Source organism: Topomyia yanbarensis, chromosome 3, assembly GCF_030247195.1.
Source record: "Topomyia yanbarensis strain Yona2022 chromosome 3, ASM3024719v1, whole genome shotgun sequence".
NCBI classification, from domain to species: Eukaryota; Metazoa; Arthropoda; class Insecta; order Diptera; family Culicidae; genus Topomyia; species Topomyia yanbarensis.
Window position 1 is genome coordinate 205,878,347 of NC_080672.1, and position 24,571 is coordinate 205,902,917.

The following is a 24,571-nucleotide window of genomic DNA, read 5'->3' on the forward strand; positions in this document are numbered from 1 at the left end:
ATAATTTCATTTTTCCACCACTAATCGATCAAGAAATACTTACACTTAAGATTGTTTACTTAAGTTCATTAGTACATTATTGAAAATTTAAATGGAAAATGGAATTTCATATTTTATGGAGAATCTGTATATTTCCGTTGGCGGGCGTGGGTTTCCTCATCACAGCTCTCAATATGGAACCTATTTTTACTAGATGGATCAGTCAAATAATGCCAATCACCAAGTGAGATACTTGATTAATTAATAGATTACCGTTAAAAGACCCTTCAATAAATTATGTTTTAATGGGGAGGGTATATAGCAAATTGTAACATATGAAAACAGGCGAGTGAACAAGAACGTGTGTCGATATGTGTGATAGATAAAAAAGCTATATTTTTAATGTCACCGTGGTCGTGTCCTGTACACAACCCTTTAATTTTTTTTCTTCCGGAGTGTGGGGTGCTTCTACTAAATCAAGGATTTTCGTAGAACAGTGGTGAGGTTTCTTCCGCAATATTTTTCCGCGGTCGTATATTTATTATTTTCATTTTTGGTATTATTTTTTGATTTTTGCATTTTCCTTTTTTTGTCCGAATTTGTGGATTGCGTTTGTGTTTGGTCTGCCGGACGAGTAGTTTGAAGGTTGTTGTCATTTATTCGGTTGCTTGAATTCTCAATCCGGTTCTTGAATTCTCAATCCCATTTGAGACATTTTTGGAGCAGCTTGATTTCCTGAAATTTTAGGGGAATCGTTAGTGGGCGAAAAATTGAAATTAATACTGTGTCAGTACTTACATGCTTTGTGTCTTGGTGATTTCTTCCAATATAGCGAAAGTTATGATGGCGTTGGAGAAATTCAACCAAGCGTGTGTGTTCATGCGCGTCGATCATTTACATTTCGATGAGCTGGATTTTGAGTTGCTATCTCGAAGCATTTTTATCTCTCCTGATTCGGATCTTTCGGGTGTACAGCGGCAGCGGCGTCTTCGGGGAATTTTGTCGCATGAGCAGTCGTCTCGGAGGGAATTAGTTCGCAATTTCCGGGGTGACGTGGGTGAAGAAAAGGAGATCTGCCTTGGTAAATTACTAACAATCAAGGAAGATCTCCAGTACCGGTGCCCAAACAAGGAGATTTACCGAACACGGTTGCTTCATTTGGGGTCTAGGCTCCAGGTTATCCGAAATTATGCGGCAGGGGAGGTCAACCAGGAAATTTCGGGGTTGCTGGTGGAAGTTCTAGCAGTTTATGCCAGTCATTTTAATGACGAACAGGCAGCACTTCCTCCCGACAACCAAGAAGGGGAGGATGGAGAGATTTTGGGAGATTTGCTGAGTACAGACGTACCTGCAATTCCACAGGGATCCAATCCTTCTTATAACGAAGGATCTCTTTCCAAACAGCTCGTAGGAGACGACCTGTTGCGTGTCTTGTGCGAGATGAGGGACGAGATTCGACAATTACGACAGCAATCTGACGATAATAGAGCCCTAGCGTCTCAGGGGTCTGATGCTTTTTCAAAAGCTACCGAAACGCTAATGGGCGGGATTGCTTCACTGACAACAATTTCGTCAGTTTTGAGAAAGACGGTTCAAGAAGTTGTCTCACTTCGTGAATCCGTCAGTGAACTTCGGGCACTAGTACATCAGAATGAAAGTGCTTCCGAGAAGGATCTGCAGACCGGTCTGGAAGATTTGCGTTTGGTGGACGTATCCGATTCACTTGATTCACCAGATATTCCTCGCCCAACACTGGCGCCCAGTCCCGATCAATTTGTGTTAAATGGAGGGTTCTCGGGTCAACAAAATCTATGTCCATCACTTCCAATCGAGAAACCGAAACAGAATACCGGATTCACAGCCCCGTACCAAACTCAGAACCAGCCGCACTTTCCTGAATGGACCGAACAGCGGGCGGGACCATCCTATCCGAACTTTTCAATATCTACCAACGCGGGAAACGGATCGATGGCAGCCCCAAGGAATTACTCGCGAAACCCGCAACGCGTCGCTGATTGGAAAATTCGGAAGTATGCTGGAACTGATGAAGGAACTGGACTAAATGAATTCTTGGACACCGTAGCGAGTTACGCTGCGTGTGAACAAATGTGCGAAGACGAACTTTTCAATTCTGCGATGCATTTGTTCACTGGCAATGCTTAGACCTGGTATCAGGCTATGCGTGCGCAAAACCGGTTGTTTAACTGGAACCATCTTGTATGCGAGCTAAAGGTAAATTTTGTACATGCTACGCTCAAAATTAAGGCTCTCCAGCGCCGGCAGATGCGCAACGAATCTTTCCAGGAATATTTCCTGGAAATGGAGAAAATATTTCGTGCGATGACGGTTCCAATAGCACCGAGCGAAAAACTCGACGTGCTCAAGTGGAACCTGAAAGCCGACTATAAACAAATGCTAATCCTCAGGCCAGTGAACACGCTTTCAGAATTGATGAGTCTTGGTAAATCGATCGACGCCTCCAAGACGCCGATTTATCAAAAAGTTTTCGGTTCTTCTCGGGAAGTTGCTGCTTATTCTGCTAATCCACCACAAAACAAACAAAAACAAAATAATCAAAACCAAAAGGGAGGTGGACAGAATAACGGCAACGCAAAATCCAAAACGTTTTGGAACAAGAATGCCAAACCGGCAGTTCTTGATTCAAACAAGCCTCCTGACAACCAGAAAAAGAAACAGCAAGGGAATCAGGATGGCAAGAATCTCGAGGGAAACAATCAAAAACCGATCGAACCACCGCAGAAACCTGTGATGTACCTAGAATATTTGGTTGAAAAGCATCGTCCTCCAGTGCTCGGCGTCTGCTATAATTGTGGAGACAAAGGACACGAATATGAGGAATGCCGGAAACCAAGGCGGGTCTTCTGCATAGTGTGCGGATTTAAAGGTTTTGATGTTTCTCGTTGCCCTTACTGCCTAAAAAACGGGATCAGAACCAACTGAAGTCGCAGTTGGCAGTAAAACAGCGCTCCAAACAACAACTCATTATTAATCCCCAGATTTACGACAGTTTTCGACCGGCTCGTGATGAGGACTATGATAATTCGTTGTCTGTCGAAACCATCGTCCTTGACGACCCGTTCGATAACCGTCCATTTGCAATTGTCGCAGTGTACGGCAAATCCTTCAAAGCTTTGCTCGACAGTGGTAGTAACGCCACGATTATGACTAAAAAGTTATACCGAAAGTTTTCGAAAAGTCCCTTGAAAAGTTTGGAACGACCATTCGAACTACGTTCTGCAAATGGTCAATCCTTACCAATCATTGGACAAGCGTATCTCCCGTATACTTTTAAAATTTGACAAAGGTCTTATGCACTCTTGTAGTAGAGCATCTGACCGTCAACTCCATTTTAGGTATGGACTTTTGGCGCGCCTTTGGGATTTCTCCTGAGATACAAAACTGTGCCCTGTTGAACTCAGGTCAGGAATCAGAATACGAAGAAGAAGATGAAGTACCGCGTGAGTCGATACTCACTTCGGAACAGTTAGCGCGCGTAGAAGAAGTAAAGAAGTGTTTCCAGGTAGTAGAGCCCGGAAAGCTAAACCCAACCTCATTCACAGAGCACAGGATTGTCATCAAAGATGAATTCCAAGGTGCGGCAGCCGTTTGCCGATATCCTTATCACATGAGCCCAAAGAAACTGTCAAAGGTCTGGGAAGAAGTTGACCGACGGCGGTCTATGGGAATTATCGAGGAGTCTGATTCGGATTGGTCGCTTAATATTGTGGCGGTCACGAAACCAGACGACTCAATTCGCCTTTGTCTAGACTCTAGGCCTCTCAATGAGCGTACTGTACGAGATGCATACCCTCTGCCCCACCCTGGGCGAATACTGGGCGGCTTACCCAAGGCGAAGTACCTGTCTACTACAGACTTGAAGGAGGCCTTTCTCCAGGTACCCCTGGCCAAGGATAGTCGCAAATATACCGCTTCCAGTGTTCCCTGCAGGGGTATGTTCCAATTTACTCGTCTACCATTTGGTCTCGTCAACAGCCCCGCTACTCTGGCGCGACTGATGGACCAGGTTCTAGGACGCGGTAAATGGGAACCTTACGTTTTCGTCTACCTAGATGACATCATCGAGAGCTACAGGTCCAAAGCCCTGGTAAAGGAGGATGGTTGTGATGATCCGGGCCGAGATCACCACGTAAAGCAAGGTAGGGCATAACCCCAATTCCAAGGCGTGAAGCGACCCGTGCCGAGGGATGAGTGATCGAGGGGGTGAAAAAGATGCTCGATCGTTAACGGAGCCTGTGGGGTACCTGGGCAACCCCCACAGTAAGCGTCCCTTACCACGCTAATGCGGAGCTCTGGCGTGGCGGACATATATTTCTCGCGCTACTCGTGGGAATTTTCATGGAGCAAAATAAAAATAAAAATAAACAGATGGAGGTGCCAAACCCCTTCGCAAGAGGTGGTTTGGCGAGGTCTCCCCCCCGTGGGGAGAGTAGTGGAACGATGAGTGCTGTACTCGAAAGCACCAGTGACCCCCCAGCAGCGGTAGGCAATACCCCTACCAATGCATCGGAGGGGCCAATAGCTGCGATGCGCAAAGTAGCGAAGCAACTCGATGCTATAATCGACTTCGCTAGCGCAAAGCAGAACATAGCCAAGGAGTTGAAGTTGAGCCTTCTGGAGCTCCGGAAAGCTGTTCGTGTCGCAAGACAGGAACAGCAGGCATATGTTGAGAGGATGGAATGTCGGGAGAGGCCCGACAGAGAAACCCAGACAGTGGCCTCCAATAGGGAGGAAAGAGAGAAGGTTAATAGAGGTTCACAGACAGTGGCCTTTACCTTCTATGGAGCAGCCACGTCGATCGGAGCGGCGACCGAGTTCCCCTCGAAGGGAAAGGGAAAGGGCAATCGCAAGACGGCATCGAATGCGAAGCGCCCTAGGAAGTCGCCAGGAGAGGGTGCCAAAACCGACACCACTCGGCGTGCAACCGTCAAGGTCAAACGCCGCCTGGGTGAGGTAAGCGAGGGCGAGAGTGACCTCGCTGTTGAGAGCGATGGTACCAGCAACCCGGCACGACCGGGGCAGGGGGGCTCAAACCCCTGGACGCTGGTTACCAAGAAAAAGCCGGCACCGAAACCGGAAGTACCGCGGCCTGCGAGGAAGGCCAAGGACAGAGGCGAAGCCTTGTGGTTAAAAACCGACAAGGACAAATACGCCGATGTCCTTAAATCGATGAAAGCGGCCGAAAGCCTCTCGGCCCTTGGGCAGGATGTGCGTAGCGTAAGACGCACCAACACGGGAGAGATGCTCCTGGTGTTGAAGCGAGGCGCACAATCAAGTGCAATATACAAGGCCTTGGCCCAAGAGGTCCTTGGTGAGGGCGCCCAAATCAGGTCGCTAGGTGCGGAAACAACTCTCCAGTGCAAACACTTGGACGAGTTCGCGACCGCAGAAGACGTCGCCGCAGCCGTCAAGGAGCAATGCGGCGTCACAATCGAGCGGGCCTCTGTGCGATTGAGGGACGGACCCTCTGGCACCCAAGTAGTCTACCTCAGGCTACTGAATGCGGATGCCAAAAAGGTAACCGAGAAAGGGAAGCTGAAGATCGGCTGGTCGGTATGCCCTATTAGTATACCCCAGCCGCCTTCAGTGGACAGGTGCTATCGGTGCCTAGAATCCGGCCATAAAGCTTGCGAATGCAAAGGCCTAGACAGGAGTAAGCTATGTCGTCGATGCGGCGAGGAGGGGCATAAAGAGCGGGGGTGCACTAAGGCATATAAGTGCCTTATCTGCACCTCTAAGAAGCAAGCCCATAAACATGCTATGGGCGGACCTTCGTGTCCCTTCGGCGAGTTAAATAAGAAGAAGCCGTGAGAGTCACACAGCTAAATCTTAACCATTGTGCAGCAGCCCAACAGCTGCTGTGGCAGTCGGTCTCGGAGTCGAGGACAGATGTCGCCCTATTATCAGACCCGTACAGCATCCCTGCCGGCAACGGCAATTGGGTGTCGGACGGGTCTGGAATGGTGGCAATCTGTACAACGGGAAGGTTCCCGGTTCAAGAGGTAATACACCCCTCCGCCGAGGGTGTGGCGATTGCCAAGATCAATGGTGTGTTCCATTGCAGCTGCTACGCCCCACCAAGGTGGCCAATAGAACAGTTCTACCAGATGATCGACAGGCTCTCGTCGGACCTCGTGGGCCGGAAACCGGTAGTAATAGCGGGAGACTTCAACGCTTGGGCAGTGGAGTGGGGCAGCCGCTGTACAAATAGCAGGGGTCAAGCGCTAATGGAAGCGTTTGCGAAACTCGATACTGTGCTAGCTAATGATGGCTCCGCTAGTACATTCCGTAGAAACGGAGTGGAGGCGTGGATTGATTTGACCTTTGCTAGCCCGAGTCTGGCTCCAGGCATGGAATGGAGGGTAGACGAAGGCTACACCCATAGTGATCATTTAGCAATCCGCTTTAAGATCAACTATGGTGTGCAGCATCCGAGGGCGGGAGATCCCTGTCAGGTACGCGGGTGGAAGTCCAATCACTTCGACAGCGAAGCTTTCACCGCGGCCCTGGGACTGGAGGCCAACACCGACAGTCTAAGCGGGGATGCGCTGGTAGCTGTTCTATCACGCGCGTGCGACGCCACTATGCCGAGAAAAACACTGCCAAGAAACGGTAGATGCCCGGTATACTGGTGGAATGCCGAGATTGCAGCTCTACGGTCAGCCTGTCTCAGAGCTAGACGTAGGATGCAAAGAGCTCGCACCGAGGATGCAAGAGAGAACCGCCGTGAAGTGTTTCGAGCTGCGAAATTAGCCCTTAACAAGGCTATTAAAAGCAGCAAGAGAGCGTGTTTCGACAACCTGTGTGAGAGTGCCAACGCGAATCCGTGGGGTGACGCCTACCGGATTGTGATGGCCAAGACCAAAGGGGGCTCCTCACCCCCAGAACGGTCTCCGGACCGGTTGGCAACGATTATCGAAGTACTCTTCCCGTCTCGAGCCACAAGCCCCTGGCCACCTGCACTACGAGACAGTGCGGGCACGGTCGAAATGGTGGCTCCAGTGACGAACGAAGAACTACTCGCAGTGGCTAAATCCCTAGCAATTAACAAAGCTCCAGGGCCGGATGGAGTCCCGAACAACGCTCTCAAGGCAGCGATCATAGCGAACCCGAACATGTTCAGGCTAGCTATGCAGAGATGCCTTGACGAGTGCCGTTTCCCCGATAGATGGAAAAGGCAGAAACTGGTGCTGTTGCCGAAGCCCGGGAAGCCGCCAGGCGACCCATCGGCGTACAGACCAATCTGTCTGATAGACACGACTGGCAAACTGCTTGAGAGGATCATCCTCAACAGGCTCACCCCGTACGCGGAAGGTACGGACGGTCTGTCAAGCAACCAGTTTGGCTTTCGGAAGGGTAAGTCCACAGTGGACGCTCTCAACTCAGTGATAAATACTGCCGAGATAGCGATCCAACGAAAAAGGCGAGGTATTCGATACTGTGCGTTAGTGACACTTGACGTGAAGAATGCATTCAACAGCGCAAGCTGGGATGCCATCGCGCTCTCGTTACACCGGCTTAGCCTACCGGTGGGTCTGTACCGGATCCTGGAAAGTTACTTCCAAAACCGCGTACTGCTATACGAGACCGATGCCGGTCAGAAAAGGGTTCCGATTACCACCGGAGTCCCGCAGGGCTCGATCCTAGGCCCGGTGCTATGGAACCTCATGTATGACGGGGTTCTGAGACTGAAGTTCCCTCCTGGGGTCAAGATCGTCGGCTTTGCCGACGACGTAACCTTGGAGGTCTACGGGGAGTCAATTCCTGAGGTAGAACTAACCGCAGAACACGCGATTAGCACGGTGGAGGAATGGATGAGCGCGAGAGGCCTGGAGCTCGCTCATCATAAGACGGAGGTAGTTATCGTCAACAACCGCAAGTCGGCACAACATGCAGTTATCCATGTGGGAGAAGTCGCGATCACTTCACAGCGAAGTCTGAAGTCTCTCGGAGTCATTATAGACGACAAGCTGACCTTCGGCAGCCATGTCGACTATACGTGCAAGAGAGCGTCGACTGCTGTTGCGGCACTATCGAGAATGATGTCCAACAGCTCAAAGGTGTGCGCCAGTAGACGTAGGTTACTGGCAGGCGTTGCCGTATCTATCCTCAGGTACGGCGGCCCGTCATGGTCAAGAGCACTGAGGGTAACCAGTTACCTACAGAAACTGGAGAGCACCTACCGCGTGCTGTGCCTCAGAGTGATATCTGCCTACCGCACGGTATCACACGATGCATCCTGCGTGATAGCGAGCATGATGCCAGTCGGGCTGGTCATTCGGGAAGATGAGGAGTGCTTTGAGCTACGTGGAAATAGGGGAGCCCGCGAGCGCACCAGGGTGACCTCGGTCGCCAGATGGCAGCGTGAGTGGGACAACTCCTCGAAAGGTAGGTGGACCCACCGGCTGATACCTAGCATATCGAGCTGGGTGGGAAGACCCCATGGGGAAGTTCACTTCCACCTGACACAATTCCTGTCAGGCCATGGCTGTTTCCGTCAGTACCTCCACAGGTTCGGACACGCGGAGGTCCCAGTCTGCCCGGACTGCCCAGGTGTAGATGAAACTGCCGAGCACATACTGTTCGTATGTCATCGGTTCGACGTCGAAAGAAGAGCAATGCTTGACGTCTGTGGCTGGGACACAACCCCGGATACCCTTATTCAGCGGATGTGTCAAACGGTGGAGAAGTGGAACGCAGTCTCGGCTGCTACCATCCAGATTGCCAGTAGGCTACAGGTAATCTGGCGAACCGAGCAACAGACGGCGGGCACGGCTAACTAGTGATTGGTTAGTTGGAGCGAAAAAGGCCAAGCGCAAAATAAGAGAGTGAATGGTCTGTTCATGCCGAGGTAGGTTGGCGCAGCGAATGGCAACCGCGTAAGGGGTAAACCCAGCCACCCCGAAGCAAGACAGAAGAGTGAGTGTATAGGCGTATAAGTGGACTGCCTCATGCCAAGACGGGAGGGTCGTAGCGTAGTACGTTGGAACTAAGCTATCGATGCCTCATGGCGTGGCAGAGGAGTGAAAGGGTGAGCATCCAAGTCAGTCTCACACTGCATGTTAAGGGTGAGCATAAAAGTCAGCCTCACAGGTTGGTAGCAAGCAAGGAATGAAAAAGGTGAGCACAAAAGTCAGCCTCGCATGGTATGTCAGAAGTGGGGCCTAAGAAAAATGTCCCACATGGGATGCCAGAGGGAGTGACAAAGGTACAATAGAGTGGCACGATTGAGAGTGAATCAGGTGATAGGGTGAGCACCCAAGTCAGCCTCACATGTATGGGTAGGGCGAGCACAAAAGTAAGCCTAGCAAGGAATGAGTAAGGTGAGCACACAAGTCAGCCTCGCATGGAACGTAAAAGGTGAGCACAAAAGTCAGCCTCATGTGGGAGTGTTTGAGAGTGAATCAAAGTGTGATTGAGAGAGCACCCAAGTAAGCCTCATACAGGATGTATGATCGCGCGAGTGAGAGTGAATGAGTACATTCAGTACAGCCATCCCCCCAGAAGTAATACCGAGAGGTAGTTCCTGGGAGGAATGATGGCGGAGCCCAATGGAGTTTAGTCGGTATTAATGGCTGGTCACCATTTGAGTCCGACACGCCCCCAGTGCACCCCGTGTGGTAGATTGGACCCTACCGTTAGCACGTGTACTGGGCTAGGACATAAAGGTCTTCTCCATTGTAAAAAAAAAAAAAAAAAAAGATGACATCATCGTCGTAAGAGAAACGTTCGAGCATCACATACAGTTGCTCAAAGCAGTGGCTGATTGTCTAGCAAGAGCCAACCTAACCATCAATTTGGAAAAATCCCGTTTTGGAGTCCCTGAACTTAAGCTTCTTGGTTATTTGTTGAATCGGGACGAACTCAAGGTCAATCCTAACAAAATTCAACCGATTCTCGACTACGAGAGACCGGTTACCGTGATGAAACTTCGTCATTTCCTCGGTGTTGCGGTGGCTAGAACATCAGAAGAACAACACTTTTTGACAACAATATAATACAGCTTCAAAACTGAATATTTTATTAATTCATTTATAATTCATCATATATTATATAGAAATGCTTACATCGTAGTGTTTTACAACTTCTATGTTCCTTTCCCGTCGCAACGATCTATTTTTCAGGGAAACGATTATTTACTTCATGCTTTACAGTGCATGTTCGTTGTGACCTAAGCTGTGACAGATATGATGCGCGAGGGAGTGGACGCTAGATTCACCAGCATGACATTACGCACAGTGGGCGCCACAACATCCCTCTCCCGTGAACTACTCCATCTTCCGAGCGGCATGCAATATCGGTAGCAATATTGCGCACTTCCCACCAACCTGGACTCCGCACTTTCAAAGTGCGAGTGATCTCAAAACTGCGAGCTGTCAAAACACATATATTTCCAGTGATAGAGATGGTTCTTTCACAGACAGACCAGTCGAAGTAACCCAGTCTATGAGAAGAATTTAATGAAAGAGTGGTAAGTGCGCAGTGCGGTTACAATCTAGTTTTTAGTGCCACAAACAAAATTTCATCACTAGCAAAACTCGCTGTGCACATAATCCCAGGGTCCCAAATTCTAACGAATTGGCTTTTGTTCACTTCGCTCAAGGTTAACATTCTGCTCACAGATCTATTTTCTTTACAAACCAAAAATGTGTAACGCTTCTTTAGTATATAGTTGATATAATTTGCTACTTCTGTAACTGTTACAGTGCAATCCGTTCTCAACAAAGGATAAGCAGCTAAAGTTTCATTTTCATGAACTATCAGAACAACCGATTCGGTTTGTGTTTCTTTTGACTCGTTTCTATTGAGTCCAGATTGTGTATTATTTTGATTTACCTGCTCACAGTAGGAATCTTTTTCCATTCGATTTGTGTTTACTGTACAGCGTAAAGGTTGGCGAAATTCCTGTTGCTCGTAAGCTAATTTACGCACATATTTCTGTCTGCTCTCAAGAATTTTACGAGAATATTCTTGTCGAATATCGGCTAGCTGCCGTTCATACTCAATTTGTATCTCATTGAGTTGACGGTCATACTCTTTTTGCCGCAACCGTTTTTCCTCCTCCCATCGCTTTTTGCGATCCGATTGCTCTTCCCGTAATTTTTGTACTTCATGTTCCAGATGTTCAATTTCGTACTTATATCTGGAATTAGAGTCCAGAAATGTCGTTCCCGCATTTCCTAGCATCATACGGTTCGAAGGACCAAAATTAAACATTTACAGTTTCAAGCTGCTACAATCAAAAGCTGCTGTGAGAAAGGTTTTGTCTGGAAATCCGAACAAACTTGAAAATTGTTTGATCGCGGATCTAACCTCAAAATGGCCGAAAGCACAGCTCCAGCGGAAGGAAACAACCAGAACTGTTCATTCTGCGAGGATGTTGACGGAGTGGACGAAATGGTCCAATGCGATGTTTGCGACCTGTGGGCTCATTACCGGTGTGCCGGTGTGAGGGAAGCGGTCAAAAATGAAAGCTGGAGTTGCTCGAAGTGTAGCATACAACTACAGGTACCAAAACCAGGTAGGAAGGCACCCGTCAAGAAGGGGCCGCCTAGAAAGACAGGTACAAAGAGCGACGCCGGGTCCGATATCAGCAAAGGAAGCGCACAAGGCTCTAATGTTGAATCTTCGCTCCAACAATTGTATCTAGAGCAGGAAGCTAAAAAGAAGGAATTGGAGGAGCAAAAATTATTTTATGAGAGGCGCTTAGAGATGGAGCGTTCCTTTCTGCAGCGAAAGCGGGCGCAACGACAAGATATGTTGCTTAAGGAGAAGCAACTATTGGAGAAACGTCTGTCCGACGAACGGGAATTTTTAGAACGGCAGCAGACACTCCGGACCCAATTCCGGAACATGAAGCTAGAGCTATCCCGTCAATTCGAGGGTACGGATGATGAAGTAGACGAGGAAAGTCCGGAAGGTGAGGCTGATAAAGTCCAGCAGTGGATGAAATCCAACCGGCAGGATCCTCGAGGTGCGTATCCGAAGCAGCAAGAGAGAGTTACTACATCTTCATCGGGCGACAGAGAGGCCATCGAAGATGAGGATAAGACGGAAAAGCTAAAGCGAGACAGTCTAGTCGGAAATGTCATCGGTGCACGTTCGGTTGCCACAAAAGGCAACACAATACAAAGCAAAACAGGATCGAGCAGCGTAAACAATCGATTATTAGAACAGGTTATTCTCCAACGCCCATTGAAAGGATCTGTATCTTTTGTACATGAGCAGAATCCTCACGTGGAGACGGATTGTGAGGGAGAGGAAATAGATCCGTTGTACGATGCAGACTGGACGGAGGAGGAAGAAGCAACCATTCGTAATATTTTAAACCGTCGAAGGCAAAACAGGTCGGGGTTGTTACAGAGTAATCCGTCACCAACCCGTGGTCCAACTCAAGCGCAGTTAGCTGCACGACAAGCTGCTTCGAGGCATTTGCCAATATTCAAAGGTGAGCCAGAGGTGTGGCCGCTTTTTATAAGCTGCTTTGAATACACGACAGCAGCTTGCGGTTACACAAATACTGATAACCTGAAGAGATTTCAGGATAGTCTACAGGGTTTTGCGAAAGAAGCCGTCCAAAGCCGCCTTTTATTACCCGAGTCCGTGCCAGAGGTCGTAGAGGACCTGCGCAAACTATTCGGAAATCCCGAAAAGCTACTCAAAACTCTGGTAGCGAAAGTTCGGAACGCTCAAGCCCCTAGACTGGACAAGTTAGAGACATTTCTCTATTTCGGGATCACCGTCAAGCAATTATGCGACCACCTCGAAGCAGCCGGATTGCGCGATCACTTGAGTAACCCTATGCTTGTACAGGAGCTGGTTAGCAAGTTGCCTCCTTCGTACAAACTTGACTGGGTACGATTCAAGCGAGGCAGGTGTGGAACTCCGCTTCACGGACTTTACAAACGAAATCGTTTCCGAAGTTTCGGAAGTAACTGAGTTTACCGGAACTGAACAACATACGTTAAGAGAGCCAATGAGAAGCAGTAAACCAAAAAGAAATGAATATCTGCACGCTCATACAACGCATGGCGGACAGTCTGGAGGGATGCTGCTCCCGGCACAGCAAAAAAGCAAGAAGTCGTGTGTCGTATGCAAAAGAACCGACCACAAGTTGCGATTTTGTGACGACTTCGTTATGTTGGGCCTGCGAGATCGGGCTAAGGTTGTGGAGAAACACAAACTCTGCCCAGTTTGTCTTAACGACCATGGCAACGCACGGTGCACGTTCAACGTCAAATGTAATGTAAACAACTGTAGAGGTGGTCATCACCCGCTACTTCATCGTGCCGAAGAAGTCATTCAGGTCGCACGCGTTGAATTGAATACTCACGAATGTCAAGCTTCCATTCTATTCCGGATGATTCCGATAACCCTTTACTACGGGGAAAACTCGGTTGATTCAATCGCCTTTCTAGACGAAGGCGCATCCACAACGTTGGTGGAAAGCACTATAACTGATAGACTCAACGCAGAAGGAATACCGGAACCACTAGTCGTCGTGTGGACGGCCAACATGAAACGTCATGAAGATCAGTCCAGGAGAGTAAATCTATCGATCTCGTCAAGGGGAAGCGACATTAGGCATCAGCTAGCAGAGGCGCGTACCGTTACAGATCTGGTATTACCGCAGCAAAGTATCAACTTTAAGGAAATGGCGAAACGTTTCAAGCATTTGCGCGGTTTGGCAGTGATCGACTACAATAAAGATACGCCGAGGGTGCTAATCGGATTGGACAATCTGCATTTGTTTGCGCCGTTAGAATCTAGAGTTGGAGGCCCTGGTGAACCGATCGCAGTGCGCTCAACCCTTGGATGGACAGTGTATGGAGTAACCCGACAAAAAATATCGCCCCGCGTTTTCGTCAGCCATCATTCAATCCAACCTGTGAGTAACGAGGAACTACACGAGATGCTAGGTACACAATACCGCTTGGAGGAGTCCTGTACGCCTGTCGTTCCCCTACTGGAATCTAACGAGGACCAGCGAGCACGAGAGGTTTTGGGGAAAACTACAATCAGAATAGGGGATCGCTTCGAAACCGGCCTGATCTGGAAAGAGGATTATACAACATTTCCCGACAGCTACCCGATGGCAATGAAACGATTGAAGGCGCTAGAACGTCGACTTGCCAAAAATCCGGAGCTACAACGGAATGTGTTCCAGCAGATCGTGTAGTATCAGTAGAAGGGGTACTGCCATAAAGCATCGAAAATAGAGCTTGGTAATGCAGATGCGAATAGGGTATGGTACTTACCATTAAATGTAGTTCTTAATCTCAAGAAACCGGGAAAAATCCGCCTAGTTTTGGACGCAGCGGCGACTGTCGACGGAGTATCTTTGACCTCCCGCTTGCTTAAAGGCTCCCATCCTTTAAACTCACTCCCTTCTGTAATTTGCAAATTCCGGGAAAGGGCGATCGCATTTGGTGGTGACGTACGCGAAATGTACCACCAACTGCGTATTCGTGAAGCAGACAAATCGGCACAAAGATTCCTCTTCCGATTCGACCCCGAGAAGTCCCCCGATGTGTACGTGATGGACGTAGCTACCTTCGGGTCCACTCATTAAAAATCGCAATGCCGAGGAATATGCAACACAGTTTCCGGATGCGGCAAGAGCGATTATTGATCGACATTATGTCGACGACTATTACGATAGTCTCGACACCGAAGATGAAGCGGTGCGACGAGCTAAGGAAGTCCGTTACATTCACTCGAAAGCCGGCTTTGAAATCCGGAATTGGGCATCAAATTCAATAGATGTTCTGAGCAAGCTCGGAGAATCCAATGTCGATAAGATGGTACATTTTAGTCAAGATAAAACCACCGATCAAGAACGAATTTGGGGGTTAATCTGGGATACAGTCCAGGATGTTTTGTCCTTTTCAGTCCCGTTTCAGACGGATATGATGCACCAGGAAGAGCGACCAACTAAAAGGCAGGTTCTCAGTGCGGTCATGTCGCTGTTTGACCCTTTGGGCCTCTTGGCACCCTTTACAGTTTTGGGCAAGATGTTAATTCAAGACCTTTGGAGGACCGGATGCGAGTGGGACGAGCTATTCGACGATGAGTCATATACTAAATAGCGACAGTGGACGGAGATGCTACCTGAAATAGAACGAGTACGAGTTCCCAGGTCTTATTTTGGGACTGTTCACTCAGACGACTATGGGCAAATTTAATTACACGTATTTTGCGACGCTGGGGAGAATGCTTACGGCTGCGCTGGTTATCTACGGATCGTCGTCAACGAAGAAGTAAAATGCTCCTTAGTTATGGCCCGATCCAAAGTTGCTCCGCTAAAACAGTTAACGATTCCGCGACTGGAACTGCAGGCCGCGGTGCTAGCAGCACGGATGGTGAAGACACTCCAGTTAAACCATTCACTCGAGATTAATCGAGCATTCATTTGGAGCGACTCGCAAACTGTGTTGTCGTGGATTCGATCCGACCAACGTAAATATAAACAGTTCGTCGGTTTTAGGATTGGGGAGATTCTGAGCTTGTCGTGTCTTGCGGACTGGAGATGGTTACCGTCGAAATTAAACACCGCTGATTGTTTAACGAAATGGGGGCGCAAACCCTCGCTGGAATCAGGAAGTCCAGGTTCAATGGACACGATTTCATTCATAAATCGCCAGATTTATGGCCACAACAAGTTCTACCGCCAGCAAATACGTTAACGGAGATGAGAGCCACGTTTTTGTTTCATCACATAGTATTGACCGAGCAGTTCATGGATGTCAGCAGAGTCTCTAAATGGAACATACTTGTGCGAACAGTGACCTGTCTGTTTAGATTCGTTTCTAATTGTAGACGTAAAGGCCGCGGACAGCCCATCGAGAGCCTAAAGCCGACAGAAGTTCAGGCAAAACGAATTGTGACGAACTTGTCTGCAGTGAGAGTTCCAATACGCCAAGCAGAATTCAAAAAAGCCGAAGAGGTGCTGTTCAAAATGGCACAGAGCGAGGCGTTCGGAGACGAAATAAAAACAATTCGCAGGAATCAGGAATCAGATCGTAGTCAATGGATTACTCTGGAGAACTCGAGTGAACTACGCGGAATGACGCTTCTTCTTGATGATTCCGGAGTCCTACGGTTGGAAGGCCGTAGTGCAAATGCGGAGTTTCTACCATTTGACCTGCGTTTGCCGATTATACTGCCGAAGGCCAACGGAGTTACAAAAAAGTTAGTCCAATATTTTCATGAAAGGTTCGGTCATGCTTTCAGAGAGACGGTGAAGAATGAACTCAAGCAAAGATTCTTGATACCAAAGATAAGTTCCTTGATCGCTAAGGTCGAAAAGCAATGTGTTTGGTGTAAAATTCATAAGAATCGTCCACACACGCCAAGAATGGCGGCACTTCCGGTACAACGATTAACTCCATTTCAACGGCCTTTCACCTATGTAGGCGTTGATTATCTGGGCCCGGTGGATGTAACCGTAGGACGACGCACAGAAAAACGGTGGGTCGTGGTCTTCACATGCCTTGTAGTGCGAGCCATTCATCTCGAGGTAGCTCACAACCTTACTGGTCAGTCTTGTGTCATGGCCATCCGACGCTTTATATGTCGCCGAGGACCAGCAGCGGAGTATTTCTCAGACAATGGAACGAATCTGCGATCGGCTAGTAAAGAGATGCTACAACAGTTTCGGGAAATCAAGGACGAGTGCGCAGAAGAGTTCACAAATGCCAGAACTAAGTGGCACTTCAATCCGCCCGCCACGCCACACATGGGAGGCGTGTGGGAGCGTATGGTACGAACGGTTAAAGAGGTGATGAGTGTATTGAACGACGGCCGGAGACTCAACGACGAAATTTTATTGACTTCACTTTCCGAGGCAGAAGATATGATAAACAGCCGTCCTCTTACGTTCGCACCACAGGAATCGTCTGTAGCAGCTCTATCCCCGAATATGTTTCTACGAGGAGTAGCACCTAACGAACCACAGGATGTTATAACGCCGACGAATGTGGGTCAGGCACTTCGGGACTCCTACAAACGTTCTCAACAACTGGCAGATAACATGTGGCGGCGCTGGATAAAGGAGTATATTCCGAGTATCAACCAAAGAAACAAATGGTTTGGAGAATCCAAGGCTTTGCAGAAGGGAGATCTAGTTTACGTTGTGGAAGGTGAACGTCGCAAGGTATGGATACGCGGGATCGTCGAAGAATTAATCGTGTCTAGCGATGGGAGAGTACGGCAGGCCATGGTAAGGACCAACGGCGGGCTATTTAGACGTGCAACCGCCAACCTAGCGGTATTGGAGATAAATGAGGGTAACGCTGATCCGGTGGCTGGATCCGAACCAGGATTACAGGTCGGGGAATTGTTGAGTTCAACCATGGTGGGCAAACCCACTAGGTCTGGCGGAAGGCACAATTCTGTCATCGCACTAGAGACAGCTCAGTGACGGTCTACCTAATGTGTCATTTTATATAGGAAGAGGCAAAAGTGCAAATCACGTTCTTTCGAGCTCAGTCAATGTGCGATAAAATCTTACTCTAAATTAAAACTTATATACTAAAAACCTGTTTTAATCCACCTAGCGGTGCAATTGTGCCTTTCTGATTTCTCTAAACTATGGCACGGAGGCTTTTTATGTTCAACATAATTGTGGAAATGTCCATTACATTCTTAGTACACTTTGCACTTATACACAATGGCATGCCAGCCACGAACTTGGTGAGCTACGTGTCGACGGTGAAACACTTGAAACAAAAAAATATCATATTCCATTCGCCTAATCAGCATTAGATCAATGTTATCTGCTTGCTAACTCATTTTGTCATGCGGGGATGGGCATGTGAGGAGGGCGAAAGTCCCATGAACGAACGACTCCCCAGCTTAAATTGGTATGCTTTGTGATACAGTGGTGGTTTAAAGATGATGGGGTTGAAAGGGAGGGGTATGAGGGCTGGATGGGGTGGTGGTCTGAGGGGTGATTTAAGGAGATTTTTAAAGGAGGGGAGTGAACAGTAGAGGGGGGGGGGTGTAACCCCTCTCCGTAAACCATCAACTACGCCCCTGTTAAAATCCAGAAACCTTATGCTAGTCGAAAAAAAAATTTAGGCCGGGATTAGGTTGACGTTTTTCAGAGTGATTGCATAACCTTTCTATATGAGAAAGGCAAAAATGTACCAAAATCCAAAAAAGTGAATCTTCGTCAAATGTTTTTTCGTGTTTGCATCAAATCTCGACGTTTTATGCACCTTGAATACATTTAGCTTCAAAAATAAAAACTCTATTTTTAATTTTTCCTATAGTTTTTATGAGAAATTTCTGTGTGACCGCACTCTGAAACCCGTAATTCCGGAACCAGAATTCCGATCGATCCAAAATTCAATAGCAGCCGATGGGAAGGTTGCACCTTTCATTTGAGACTAAGTTTGTGCAAATCGGTCCAGCCATCTCTGAGAAAAATGAGTGACATTATTTGACACATACGCACATACATACACACACATACACACACATACACACACATACACACACACATACATACACACATACACACACATACAGACTTTTTCCGATCTCGACGAACTGAGTCGAATGGGATATGACACTCGGCCCTCCGGGCCGGGATTAGGTTGACGTTTTTCAGAGTGATTGCATAACCTTTCTATATGAGAAAGGCAAAAATGTGCAAAATCCAAAAAAGTGAATCTTCGTCAAATTTTTTTTCGTGTTTGCATCAAATCTCGACGTTTTATGCACCTTGAATACATTTAGCATAAAAAATAAAAATTCTATTTTTAATTTTTCCTATAGTTTTTTATGAGAAATTTCTGTGTGGCCGCACTCTGAAACCCGTAATTCCGGAACCAGAATTCCGATCGATCCAAAATTCAATAGCAGCCGATGGGAAGGTTGCACCTTTCATTTGAGACTAAGTTTGGGCAAATCGGTCCAGCCATCTCTGAGAAAAATGAGTGACATTATTTGACACATACGCACATACATACACACACACATACACACACACATACACACACATACATACACACACACACACATACAGACTTTTTCCGATCTCGACGAACTGAGTCGAATGGGATATGACACTCGGCCCTCCGGGCCGGGATTAGTTTGACGTTTTTCAGAGTGATTGCATAACCTTTCTATATGAGAAAGGCAAAAATGTGCAAAATCCAAAAAAGTGAATCTTCGTCAAATTTTTTTTCGTGTTTGCATCAAATCTCGACGTTTTATGCACCTTGAATACATTTAGCATCAAAAATAAAAATTCTATTTTTAATTTTTCCTATAGTTTTTATGAGAAATTTCTGTGTGGCCGCACTCTGAAACCCGTAATTCCGGAACCAGAATTCCGATCGATCCAAAATTCAATAGCAGCCGATGGGAAGGTTGCACCTTTCATTTGAGACTAAGTTTGGGCAAATCGGTCCAGCCATCTCTGAGAAAAATGAGTGACATTATTTGACACATACGCACATACATACACACACACACACACATACACTCATACATACACACACATACACACACATACACACACACACATACACACACATACATACACACATACACACACACATACAGACTTTTTCCGATCTCGACGAACTGAGTCGAATGGGATATGACACTCGGCCCTCCGGGCCGGGATTAGGTTGCCGTTTTTCAGAGTGATTGCATAACCTTTCTATATGAGAAAGGCAAAAATCACAGAAGTAAATCTCAGATATAGGAAAATTATCACAGTTCGATTAGTTTATCACAGAAATATATTAATTTGTTTTTCATGTGAGTATACAGATTAAATTCTACAATAGGTTACAAGTTAACCTAAAATAAAATGAAATTATAGGAACAGTAAGTGGAATCGGTACTAAAAGCGGCCGATTCAAATACCTGAACTTGTTACATTATCAAGATAAACTATGAATTATTAAGACTAAATCTAAACATATATTGATGCCACATATCTGTGCAGATTAGCTACCTTTCACACGGCTGCGATTTATGTTGCTAGGGCTAGCACGAGGTGATTAAAGAAAAACCAAACAATGTAATACAAGAATTATATTATATTTATGTACACACACTAATAAATTAAACATTTACAGTTTCAAGCTGCTACAATCAAAAGCTGCTGTGAGAAAGGTTTTGTCTGGAAATCCGAACACTCGGTATGTGCGGTTATTACCGACGCTTCATTGATCGGTTCAGTGAGGTCACTGCTCCCTTGACCGATCTGCTTAAAACGAAAACCAAGAGCTTAGTTTGGAACTCCGAGGCAGAACTCGCGTTCCTTAAAATTAACGAACTTCTAGTCACTCCTCCAGTTTTAGTCCCACCAGACTTCTCCAAAGAATTCATTCTTCAGACAGACGCTAGTGACGTAGCAGTCGCTGCTGTTCTGATGCAGGAGTATCCCGAGGGTGAGAAAGTAGTTGCTTACTTTTCGCACAAACTGACCACTCCCCAAAGGAACTATCATGCAACTGAGAAGGAAGGTCTGGCGGTGATAATGGCGGTTGAATACTTTCGAGGTTACTTGGAAGGTTATCATTTTCGACTGGTCACTGATTCGTCAGCGATTACATGGATACTGAAGACTAAATGGAAAACCAGTTCACGTTTGAGTCGTTGGAGTTTAATTACAACTCTACGACATGTCTATTGAGCACCGGAAAGGCAAGGACAATGTCGTTCCTGATGCGTTATCCCGGGCCGTAGCAGCCGTTTCAGCTTTGTCCACCTCAAACTGGTACTGTTCCATGAAGTCCAAAGTTATCCAAAATCCTGACGATTATGCCGACCTCAAAGTAGAAAATAATCAACTTTTCAAGTATGTCAACTCGAAAGTTGTTCCGTGCGACTCGCGGTTCAGTTGGAAACTCGTCCCAGCACCCGAGTTCCGTCAAGATTTGATTCAACGTACCCACGAAAATTTGCTTCACGTGGGATACGATAAAACGATCCACGAAGTGCAGCCTCGTATGGGATCTGAAATACGAAAGTTTATTCGAGAATGTGGGACGTGCAAGGAAATCAAAGTTCCTTTCGTCCCAGTCCAGCCCGAAATGGGTCAGTCGCGTGCGACTAATGCACCATGGCGAATGGTTTCTGTGGACTATATTGGTCCTCTTCCAAAAAGCAAACGTGGCAATCAACACTTGCTTGTCGTTCTCGACGTCTTCAGCAAGTACGTCATGTTAACCCCAGTTCGCAAAGTCGCTAGTACGTCACTCTGTACGATACTACGCGAACAGTGGTTCAATCGCCATGGTAGCCCGGAAATTCTGCTAAGCGACAATGCCTCCACTTTCATCTCGAAGGAGTTCAGTCAATTCATAAAAGAAACCAACGTCAAACATTGGTTGAACTCCCGCTATCATTCGCAGGCTAACCCAGTGGAGCGAACAAATCGCTCGATAAACACCGCAATCCGGGCATATGCTCGAACCGAGCAGCGCAATTGGGATATCCACATTACCGATGTGGAGCGCATCCTAAATACTACCGTTCATTCCTCCACTGGGTTTAGTCCTCATTTCATCATACACGGGTGTGAAATGGCATCTGCTGATGACTTCAGCAGGATTTCCGGTGAGGGTGACCTAGAAACAAGACACCAACAGTTAGACAAAATCCGGGAGATTGTCGTCAAAATTTTGGCCAAGGCAAGCGAGAGCATTCGACATCAATACAACTTGCGACACCGCAAGTAAGTAACCTTTTCAAAACGGTCAAATGGTGTACCGTCGAAACATGAAATTGTCGAATGCACTCGAGTCTTATAATGCTACACTTGGACCACAATACTTACCGGCAAAAAATGTCTCCAAAAGGGGTGTATCCTCCTACGAGCTGGAGGATTTGGCAGGTAAAAAACCTCGGAGTTTGGCCAGCAAATCTCCTTAAACCAGCATAAAAAACTTTTCCGTGCCGTCTGTGGACTGACGGTATGCTTTTATATGGATAACTCACTTGGGAGTTTTCCAAAAGCAGCCGTCAGTTCCCAATGGCAACAACACGGGCATTGGTCTGAATAAAAAAAACAATAAACATTTCTCCGTCTTCTCTATTTTTATTCCAGAAGACCGAAACTGCCGCAGGAAAGGTTTTTAAAACACACTTTCTATACCTTTTTCGGCGCGCCGCTCGAGCAGCGGCGTAATCAAATTATCACACTTAATGTATGGTCGGGGACTCGTCTTGGCCACAAAGGGATAGAATTATCCACTTAAATAAACACACAAATCTTACGCCGTGGTCCCCGAACGCATCAATAGCACTTTCTGCCGTGTTCGGCAAACAAAAACATAAAATTCTTTTGCGTCCCACTCGCGCAGTGAGGTAAACAACTATTTACATGAAATATATGCTCCGGTACCGGAGACGATAACGATCGGGTGTAATTCTCCACTAAAGAAACACAAATCCACTATCCGTGCCATTCTCCCGGGCACCGGACGCATCTAAATACTTTTTTTTCCAAAAAAAAACCCCTTAGTGGGGAACACTCGCACCTACGGGTGCACTAAATTATGTAAAATCTCCTTGTTTGGAGCACAAAATCACTACTCCATAGGGACACAAAAAAACGCGCGGCTAATTCCCGACCGGAATTAAACACGAAATCGCGCGGAATCGGTTCAAAAATCGCGAATGAAAACAATTTGCTACCGCCTATTTTGCGTATTGTTTTGTTTTTATTTATATTTTGAGGATGACTCATTCATCCATTCAGATGGATGATATCATCATCAATTTTGACAGTTTCCCCGATGTTCGCATCAATGCTCTGCATCATACAGGTGTAGCCCGATTTGGATCAGAGTAGTGTGAGTGGAAGAGCGAATGGGGTAAAACGATACCGCGTCTTCGATTTCGAATCAAATAATAAAGTTTTATTTCGCATAATTTTGGGTTTGTGGTTAAACCTGGGATGATTCGTTTGATTCCAGCGGGAATCATTTTGATATTTTTAAATTATGCGAAAGACATTCTTTGGTCCCTCTCAAACGTTTCTTTTGCGTTTACGAAGCGTTTTGAGGCGAAAAGGAACGAATATACAAACTTTTTGTCCGGAATGTCTGTGGGTGGGAGAAACGATGACGTGTTAAGCGGTATGGTATGTGTGAATGTATGAGTGCAGAATCGTATTGAAGGAATGAATGCATGTGTGAATGATCAGATAAAATTGTTTTGGGGTGAATTCGGAGTGCTTATCGGAATGTGAATGATCGAGTAGGCCAGTGATTGAGGATGAATGAATGGGATAATTGTATGAATGTATTTGGATAGAAACCCCAGCACAAGTGTGTAGTACTGGTATCGTAAGGACACGTAAGACATTTCTGGACAGTCGATGAAAAAGAACAATATAATGCCGACAACCGTTCCCCTGCAAGTTGAAACATTGAAAATTGTCAATGCCACTTGCAGAATTTTGGGAATATCGAGTTGTTACCGATCTTGATTTCGGATTGGATTTAGGGTTCAACCCATAACCGAGTAATGACAATGGCTGATAGCCTCTCGCTTCGCGTATGCTGTCAGTATTATCAGACGAAACACAGGCAAACTTTTCACCAATGAGGACATCCGGTCGATTATATTTTTGATGAATTTTGATAAATTGCGGAAGAAATAATTAGGTGTAGTTAGTTTTTCTTTGTTTATTTATTTATTTATTCATTGCGTATTATTATTGTATCGGTGTTAGGCGTTAGGTTAGAAAAAAATTGTTGCCAATTTTTTTCCACCCGGTGTGGGCGAGATTGTAACCCGTCAGGGTAACAATTTAGCACTGGGTGGAAATATACATATTTGTGCGTACTCTCTCCGTAGAGTGTATTGTTATTGCAACATAACTCACCGCTGCTCATTATGCTCGATCATGTTTTTGATGTAAATTTCGTTTAAATAATAGTCCATGAACGTTGTTATTAGTCCAGATAGGTGTAGTAAATTTTGTTGTGTATTTGTAAATAAATAGCATAGGGTTTAGTTAGGTTACCGCTCTCCATTCGCTGCAAAAGTGGCCTGACTATGTTGTGCTATAGCAATGACAGCTATGCGGCAGTGCGTTTTTTGGTGCTTGTTTTGGGTCGAGTGAGGAAGGCGGCCATCGAGTTGTTAGAAAGTGACGGACCACGAACAAGAACAGACGTCCAGAGTATTTTGCTTTCGGGACAGTTTTACGCCACCGTAACTGTGGAGTTTAGTGCGCGCGTGTGACAGTAAAATCGCTGTCGAAAAGTGCCGGTTTGTGGTTCGGGCACAGTGCATAGTGTGGTGTCGTTTCGCCAAAAGGGGTTAGCTAATTGCAAAGGAGTTCTTTCGCTACCCCGGCTAATTAACAAGGAACCGAACATCAATCGTTCTCGCTATAGAGGATAAGTCGAACGAGCCTAGCTCTCCTCTATAGCTAATAGCCAAGGAGAACGAAGCAGGGCGGACAAAGGTTCCCCCTGGGAAGTTTACTGCGGTAACTTCCGGGATCGTTTACGGCGAGTAGACGTAGATTCGTCGCCAACGTCGCTGGGGAGGTTCCAACAAAGGAGCCAAG

General features: G+C 46.7%; 2 protein-coding genes across 1 annotated transcript; both read left to right on the forward strand.

The window, feature by feature from the left end:
• Positions 1-24,571, forward strand: part of LOC131689268 (voltage-gated potassium channel subunit beta-2) — a 1,724,569-nt gene that overhangs the window by 214,994 nt on the left and 1,485,004 nt on the right.
• Positions 15,590-17,440, forward strand: LOC131687592 (uncharacterized). The gene has a single exon (XM_058971680.1). It carries the CDS (start codon positions 15,590-15,592, stop codon positions 17,438-17,440), a length of 1,851 nt encoding a protein of 616 aa, XP_058827663.1.